General features: G+C 41.9%; 2 protein-coding genes and 1 long non-coding RNA gene across 3 annotated transcripts; all 3 read left to right on the top strand.

Annotated features, from left to right (window-relative positions):
* The first annotated feature begins 1,310 nt into the window (after positions 1–1,310).
* LOC136468891 (uncharacterized) lies at positions 1,311–2,156 on the top strand. Its single transcript, XM_066467296.1, has one exon. The coding sequence runs from the start codon at positions 1,311–1,313 to the stop codon at positions 2,154–2,156; it is 846 nt and encodes a 281-aa protein (XP_066323393.1).
* A 295-nt stretch (positions 2,157–2,451) lies between these two features.
* LOC136468890 (uncharacterized) lies at positions 2,452–3,350 on the top strand. The gene is made up of 2 exons (XM_066467295.1): positions 2,452–3,158; positions 3,335–3,350. The coding sequence occupies exons 1-2, from the start codon at positions 2,452–2,454 to the stop codon at positions 3,348–3,350; spliced, it is 723 nt and encodes a 240-aa protein (XP_066323392.1).
* Positions 3,351–4,724, top strand: LOC136471663 (uncharacterized). Its single transcript, XR_010762079.1, has 3 exons — positions 3,351–3,428; positions 4,294–4,414; positions 4,527–4,724. It is a non-coding gene; the product is annotated as an uncharacterized lncRNA (long non-coding RNA).
* The last annotated feature ends 4,062 nt before the right edge of the window (positions 4,725–8,786 follow it).

Below are 8,786 nucleotides of genomic sequence, written 5' to 3'. Positions count from 1 at the left end.
AGAGTACAGATTGCATAACCAGTTCACCATATCAATTGTTATTAACCCGCACAACCTCGTATACATAGGAATTCTTCTATGACCTGCACTGGTGCTTTTGTGGTTGGATACAATATCATCAGTGGCAGCATAAAGCAGTAATGTTTCTTCTCTTGGTTTTCTATCCTAGTAAATTCTTATATGTATTTGGGTTAGAAGACTAAATATATGAAGAGCTTTGATATTGTTGTTTTTTCATTTTTGAATCAGATTACATATACGGAGCTCGAATATTTGGTTGCCATTGGAACCATTTCCTCCTTGCATTCTGCTCCAACAGCTAACAACCAGATTTGTGCATCGGAGGTAAATTACTCAGACCTTGGACACGGAGCTTCCTAGGGGCGGGGTGGGGCGGCCGCCCCAACTATCGGCGCCGTAGCATCAGACCCCCGGACCCCCTCTTCTGTGTTCTTCTCCATCTCCGACGTCCGGCGACCGGCTGTCGAGGACGCGAGGCAGAGCGGTGACGTGCGACGCGAGGAGAGCGGCGATGAACGACGCGTTCCGGCTGCTTGCTTCCTTGCTGGGCCTTGTTTTTTTGGCAGTATAGGTAAGTTGTTTAGCCCACTAAGGGCCCAAATTTACTCCCCAATTCCCCAATCACATTCTCCAGTTGGTGTTCCGCATCCACATCGAGCGAGCGCGGCCGCTGTACGCTGCGCTCGCACGCCGCACTTCCTCTCCGCCCGCCGCACTTCTCTCCACCCGCCGCCTGCCGCACTTCAGCCCCCGGCGCGGCGACGCCCATTTGCCCGCTGCCCGCCGCGCGCCGCCGGGTGCCCAGCCGCCTAGGCCAGCGTTAGGTGCGCCCGCTGCCCGCCGAGGCTCCGAGCAGGAGCTGGCTGCGCCCGACGATGGAGGGAGGAGGAGAGGAGGAGCAGGAGCTGGCCCCTGGGACTGGGACCGGCCATGGCCGCAGACAGGTTAGCGGAGCAAGGGCAACAGCTCCACCTCCACCAATATCTGGATTCGGCCGAGGTCGAGGTTCAAGCAAAGGCCGAGGTTCAAGCATTGGCAAGAACAACAAGAAAAATGGTATTGTTTTATGATTTTTTAGTTCACGAATCATTACTTCATTAGCATCTTAAATTATTAGCAAGACAGTAATAGAGTATGCTAATTTGACAAGTAATTTTTGTGCAGACTTGAAGAATTATTTTACAACTTTGAGTGTTGGTTCAAGTTCAACTGGCAGCCGCCCAAGCACTAATGAAAGTGCCAACGCCACTACTTCAACAGCGGGAGAAGTTGTTTAAGAAAATGAAGCTATGCAGTCTGTAGCAACAGATTTAGCACACGTTGATATTGGTGTTGATGATGCACAACCACCAGAACCACAACAACGGCCACAGGAAGAAGAACAACAAGAAGATGAAGGTATCAGCCTTATCACAGAATTTGACCCGCATGTTCATATTGTAGCTGATCCAAATCCAGCTCTTAGAATGCCAATTGAAAGATTTCATCCTAATGTTCAATCAGATGTTAGAAGGGCTTATTTATTGAGAGGTCCGACACAACCCATTGGACATAATTTTCCTCGCAAGCGTGTTGGTAATGATTGGAGACAATTTCTCCCAAAATGGTTTAAGGAACATGATTGGCTAGAGTGTAGTGTGTCCAAGGATGCAGCATTTTGCTTCTATTGTTATCTTTTTAGGCAAGAAGCCGACCATGAGAAATTTGGTCATGTGGTTTTCACAAAGACAGAGTTTAATGATTTTAAACATGCATATAGAGGATTTCCAGGTCATGTTGGAGGAGTTTCTAGTTGCCACCATAAAGCTAGATTATGTGCCGAAGATTTTAAGAATCAAAGAGCAAGTATTACCCATAAGATTGATGCTAATACCAAAACAGCAGAAATGCTCTATGAAGTTCGCTTGACTGCTGCTCTAGATGTTGCAAGCTTTCTCATTGCACAGGGTCATGCTTTTCGTGGCAATGACGAATCTGGCACCTCTCTAAACAAGGGCAATTTCCTAGAAATGATTGATTGGTACAAAAACATGAATGATGATGTGAGGGTTGCATATGATGAGTTATGTCAAAATAATGCCCGCATGACTTCTCAGATTCAGCAAGATATTACATGGAAAGTTAGAGAGTGGTGAGATTCTAAGAGGGAGGGGAAGGAATCAAATGACAAACTTGCATAGACCAGGAGATACAAGATGGGGTTCTCATTATATAACATTACTTCGTATTGAGTCAATGTGGGATTCCGTAGTCAAGGTGTTAGCCATGATTCATGAAGATGAACGTAATCCTAGCCGAGCCGGTGGTTTGGTGCACAAAATGGAAAGCTTTTCCTTTGTTTTAAATATGAAGTTGATGTTGAAAGTGTTCCGTATTACAAATGAGTTGTCTCTTCTTTTTCAAAGAAAAGACCAAAACATTGTTGAGGCCATGTCATTGCTTATTGATGTGAAAGCACGCTTGATCAGTTTAAGAAATGAAGGCTGGGAGCAATTATTGGAAGAGGTCAAATCATTTTGTGTTGCAAAAGAAATTCCAATACCAAATATGGAAGAGGCAATACCAAGATGGGGCAGATCAAGGCATGATGGCAACTTAATCACTCAAGAGCATCATTACCGTGTTGATACTTTCCTTGCTGCACTTGATGCCATAATCATGGAGATGGATCATCGCTTCAATGAGGTATCATCTGAGTTGCTTGTTTCATTTGCTTGTCTTGATCCAAGAGAGAACTTTGCTAGGTTTGATGTTGAAAAGATTGCTCGGATAACTGAGATCTATGATCAAGATTTCTCTATTCGTGATCGTGATAATATAAGGGAAGAACTTGAGACATTCCTTGTTCATGTGAGTAGAGTTGATGATTTCAAATCTTGTCATGACCTTGGAAGCTTGGCTACAACAATGATTGCAAATAAGAAACATATCCTTTTTCCATTGGTCTATCGCATCATTGAGTTAGCATTGATCCTACCTGTGGCAACATCTTCAGTTGAAAGAGCCTTCTCAGCTATGCACTTCATCAAGACAGCTTTGCAGAACAAGATGGGTGATGAATGGCTCAATAACTTGTTAGTGTGCTACATTGAGAAAGGGATCTTCAAGGAACTTGGTATTGATAAAGTTAAGAAGAGGTTTCAATCTATGAAAACCCGAAGAGTGAGCTTGCCAAAGAGCCCTCGACGTCATCAACATTCTTAGTCCTTCACCACTAGTAAGTATTTTCTCATGATGTCCATTATTGATTGAGGGCTACCATTATTTTATTGTTACTCGCTAAGACGCTAATTGATATTCATTCAATCTACAGGTTCATCTATTCTTAGTTATTTCACTTATTTGTAATTTGCAATGTATGGATCAACATCAACTAATCAAGAACTAGTTTATTCTTCAAATTTGAGGTAACATCTTTTGTTTCTCGTCTACTTTTCGTCGTCATGTGTGATCGTAGCGTTTTTGCCATGATTTGTGTGATTATAGTATGTGAGTACGGTACATTGTGAATACGATATCTTTTTGGTTCATTTTCTGGTTGAAATTCGCCCCACCTATAATTTTTTCCTGGCTCCGTCATTGCTTGGACTTGTTCTGAACTTCTGATTTGCTTAACACCTATATTTGTAGAACTTTTAAATTCTTGAACAGAATGAAAATATATTTTAGTCTTTATAGTGGTGAAATGATATTAAATACCCATAAGTAATTAAGGACATGCTTTTTCATCCCTATGAAGGGCGGGCCTGGTGCAAGCAGTAGAGTCTTACCGCCTGTGACTGGAAGGTCCCAGGTTCGAGTCGCGGTCTCCTCGCATTGCACATGCAAGGGTCAGGCTTGCCACTGACACCCTTCCCGCACAGAGCGGGAGCTCTCTGCACTGGGTACGTCCTTTTTCATCCCTATATGGGTTCTGTAAGATAGGTTTAAGCAGTTGTTATTGCCAATCATCATATCTGTGTGCTGCTTGGATGTCAAAAATCTCATAGATCTTGCCAGGCACATTGCTGATTACTGATTCATGGTATGATACTTGTTTTTTCTGATGCAAGTATTATAGCCAGCATGATCAATTTACCATGTAGTATGCTAAGCAATACGGTGACTGTTGGTGACATGCACTGCAAAACTTTGGCATTTTGTTCCAAATTTTCATCTTAATTATTTTTTCTTCAGTAGGTTTGCTAATTGTTCTGTTCTATGGTATTAAAGCTATATTTACCTTAGTTTAGGTAACAATTTTTTTTAGCAGAGTTTCGATGACACATGCAGGTGCTTTTTAAGGAAGAGGAGCTGTGCTTAGTTTAGTGGAAAGTGACTACTACTGACTAATTACATGTCTTGTTAGTTCTTTTAATAATGAATAATGGATATAGGTATACAGACATACAAGGTAACAAGTTCCATTCCTTTAGACCTTGCAATTTCATTTAAGTTCATTTAATTAATAATTGGTTATGATTTTGTTTGGGTCGTATATAGGATTAACACTGGAGTTACTGTAGGCTTCTGAAGGAACTTCTTGTTCACAAGACCAAGCTATCGAAGGACAGTGTGGCGGTGTGCCTCCAGTTGAAGATTAGTATTTTGTTACAGTAGTACAGGTTGTGTTCATAATTTTTGTTATAGGAACTGTCTGTAAGTTAGGCAATGTTAGTTTCATGGTTAGTTGATATTTTTTTCTCTTTTATGTAAAGATACATCTTGATATATTGACCATGTGAATCAATAATATTTGCTTTCTGTTACAAGTTTATTAATTATTTATTTATCCTTGTGTTGTTGAAAATATGTCAGATCTGGTGCCTAGTGGTGGCTGCTGTAATAAATAAGTAGGCACTAGGAAAAAAATATCACTATAAATCAATATAAATGTAGCCTAAAGTATTATTAATAAAATAAACGATGAAAAATGTGGTCGTTATTACTAGAAATGTGGCCATTACTGCCTCATGGTAGATGGTGCAAAAACATTAACGATGGAAAATGTGGTCGTTGTTACTAGAAATGTGGTCATTATTAATCTAGTATCAATGACCACATATTATACGGTCGTTGAAAAGTTAACGATGGGAAATATTATGTGGTTGTTAATTATATTAACGACAGCGCTTTTAACGACCATGGACGACCACATTTTTGTGGTTGTTAATAACTTTTAGCGACCACATTTGGACCTTTAACGACCACATATCCCGTCGTTAACTTTTTCTTGTAGTGTTCTTTGCTTTGGCCTTGCTCTTAGATGATGTGCTAGCCTTGAATGCCACACTCTTCTTCTTCCTGTCCTCTTCCTTCTTCTCATCTTGGTCAACCCCTCCCTTTCCACATGGTATGTCTCTTGTGTCATGACATCACCTAGTACTTGGTTAGGGGTTATGTCCTTCAATCCTCCTCTTATGATGATCAATCTCAATGTTTCAAACCTTGGAGATAGGCACATTAAGAATCGATGAGAGAAATCACCATCTTGTACTTTCTCACCCAAACTCTTAAGATCATTGACAATCACTTGCATTCTATGGAACATCTCTGGAATGCTCTCATCATCCTTCATCTTGAAGCTTGCCAACTTGTACTTGAGAATGTACAATTTTGCACTCTTGACCGCCGGTGTGCACTCATATGTTTCTTCTAATCTCTTCCATACCTCACTAGCTCTCTCAAGATCCTTGATTTACTCAAACACATTTAAATCAATGGCACTGTAGATGGTGTTGAGCGCTATTGTGTTGCATTGCTTGTTCTCTAGTTCTCTTGGGGTTGGATTGGTGGGATCAAGAATCACAAAATCATTCTCGGTCATATCCCACACCTTGTCATTGATTGAACCCAAATACATCTTCATTTTTCTATTCCAATAATCATAGCATGTGCCATCAAAGTGTGGTGGTTTTCTCCAAACATGGTTGAACACTATTTGAGCCATCTTTTGATACCAAGGTTGTTAAGCCTTCAATCAAACGCTGACCACGGCTCCGATACCACTTGAAAGGTCCTAAATGGCTAGAGGGGGTGAATACCTATAAAACATCTCTACAAAATCACTAGAGCAATTGATTACTACACTAAATAGTGTAATGCAATTTTGCTCTAGCTCTACAAGGGTTGCAAGCCACCTATACCAACAATTCTAGTTGTTATGATCTCTAAGCATACATAAGCCTAAGTCACTACTCTCTAAGTTAGTGTGCCATCAAAAACTAACTAAAGAGCCTCACTAACCAAACTAACAAGCTCTCAAAGACTAATTGCACTAAAGAGCTTGACTAGGCAAGAATGTAAACAATATAAATATAAGAAAGTGTATAGGGTGATTATACCGCTGTGGCAAGAGAGATGAACCAATAAATAAATACCAAGTCCATCATCGGGTGAAGTCCAATGCACAAGAGAATCATTTTTTCTTCTGAGGTTCACGTGCTTGCCGCCACGCTAGTCCCTGTTGTGTCGACCAACACTTGGTGGTTCGGTGGCTAATTGGCAGTTTGGCACCACAACATGCCTTCACTAGGCGTCGCAAGTACCTACCACAAGTGAGGTAACTCAATGACACAAGCAATCCACTAGAGTTACCTTTTGGCTCTCTGCCGGGGAAGGTACAATACCCCTCACAATCACCAAAGATGGCCACGAATAATCACCAACTTGTGCCAATGTTCCTCCGCTGCTCCAAGCCGTCTAGGTGGCGGCAACCTCCAAGAGTAACAAGAAATCCGTAGCCACAACGATCCCCAAGTGCCACTAGATGCAATCACTCAAGCAAATGCACTAGGAATCACTCTCAATCTCACTATGATGATGAATAAATGATGAACATGAGTGGGAGGTGTTTGCTTAGGCTCATAAGGATGTCAAGTATGTCAAAGTGCCAAGAGATTGAGCCAAAGCCGAGCCAAGTCTATTTATAGAGCCCTCAAGGCTCCACTAGCCGTTAGGCCACGGGAAAGGGCCGTCGGATCCAACTCCACGGGGCGTTGGACCGTCCGACGTAGGGTCCGATGCCCTACCACGGCCACTCCCACGAAGCCACGCATCCTGTTTGAACGAAACGACCGTTGCCGCCTAAGAACGCACCGTCAGACTTAGTCAGGTGCCACCGTCGAACCGACCGACGCCCAGAGTCCGATGCCCGCAAAAATTACACCTAGAGGGTCCAGAGCCGATTTTTTAGTCAGACCTTGGTCAGACGCCTACCGTCGGACCTAGGCAATGGTCCGACGCCTCCACGTGTCATGCTCGCGTCAACCTTCTCGTTAGTTGGGCATCGTCGGACCTGAGGAAAAGTGCTCCTGTCGCGTCCAATGCCTCCTCCTTGCCCGGTCTGACGCTGCTACGCCCATGCCTGAGAGCAAGGGTTGGCCGTCGGACCCGGCCAGATAGGTCCGACGCCTCCTGAGCCAGGGTCTGACGCCCCTACTCCTTATCTTCTCCTTTTTCCAACACTTCAACCACTTCACCCTTGCTTCCAAGTTGCTAACCACAAAGTGTAGAACTAGTGTGCACGTGTGTTAGCATTTTTTCAAGCATTTTTCAAGGTTCAATTGTTAGCACACTAGGTCCCTAATGCATATGTAAGAATCATGTCATCTATTGGCACTCGATAACCGCTTAGCCAAAGATTTCATCTCTTTATAGTACGGCTATCGATCTTAAACACACTCACATCCTCTATGGTGTCTTGAGTGCCAAAAACAAAAACCTATTTGATACATTTGTCTTGATCACCTTGGTTTTTGTTTTTCTCTTTCTTCTTTTCCAAGTTGGAGCTTGATCACCATCATCTCATGTCCATCTCCACCTCCATGGACTTCTAACTTGCTCCATCACTTGGTGTATACCAACCCAGCTCATGATCACACTTGATGACGTAGATTAGTACTTAGGTTTCATCAATTATCCAAAATCAAACTAGAGCTTTCAGAACCTGAGTCCGGTCCGCTCGCTACGCATGCGAAACAGAGCAGCTGCGGGCATCCGGACGTCCGAACGCTAGTCCTGCCCTAAATATAATTATGTAAGATTTCAAATTGCGTATCTATGTTTGCTTTCTATTTTATTTTCTAACATAATACTAACATAATATTTGTACAAACGCTCTGTAATATCTAGTATCTTGTATCTACCCGATTGTCATAGATATTACCAATTGCTCTGCATGATTTACTGTTCATATTTATAGATTTTTTCCTTTATATCACACTTTTTGTCTTCATGTCTTCGATATTAATGTAGCTGATATTTTAGCTCAAGTTACGTCAGCTGGTGCTACATTCGATACACCTGCAGCGAGAGTGGTTAAGTATGGAAGTTGGACAATTTTGCTGTAATAATTAACTTAGGGCCTTCTTTGGAATACAAGATTTTTTTGTTTCTAGTTTTTTTTCCTATGACAAATGAACTTATTCCTGTGAAATTTCTACGTTTTAAAGGGACTCTTAGAGTGGGTAGGAGCATAGTTATTAGGACCAGACCGGCAATCGAACCAGCAAGGTCATTGGTTAATTAGTTCAACTATTAAAAACCGGTTGAACCGCTAAGGTCGTTGGTTCATTGCTAAGATGTAAATCTTAATATGAATATGCTGAACGTTATACAATGAGCAATGTTTATGATATTCTCATTTTTGTTGCGACATGTGTCTTGTAGACATCTGGGCATACATATAACAAGTGCTTAGTTTTATTTGAAAAACTAGGTGTATCATCACCTCCTGTACACTGAAACATAAGCTGAGATTGTTCTTCTTCAACCCTCTGTATGTT

Source organism: Miscanthus floridulus, chromosome 8 (genome assembly GCF_019320115.1).
Source record: "Miscanthus floridulus cultivar M001 chromosome 8, ASM1932011v1, whole genome shotgun sequence".
In the NCBI taxonomy this organism is placed as follows: Eukaryota; Viridiplantae; Streptophyta; class Magnoliopsida; order Poales; family Poaceae; genus Miscanthus; species Miscanthus floridulus.
This window is presented reverse-complemented; position numbering and strand designations above follow the sequence as displayed.

What these genes read in the sequence shown, in the direction of transcription:
- LOC136468891 (XM_066467296.1), top strand. Translation starts at nt 1,311, where the DNA reads ATGCAGTCTGTAGCAACAGATTTAGCACACGTTGATATTGGTGTTGAT.
- LOC136468890 (XM_066467295.1), top strand. Translation starts at nt 2,452, where the DNA reads ATGTCATTGCTTATTGATGTGAAAGCACGCTTGATCAGTTTAAGAAAT.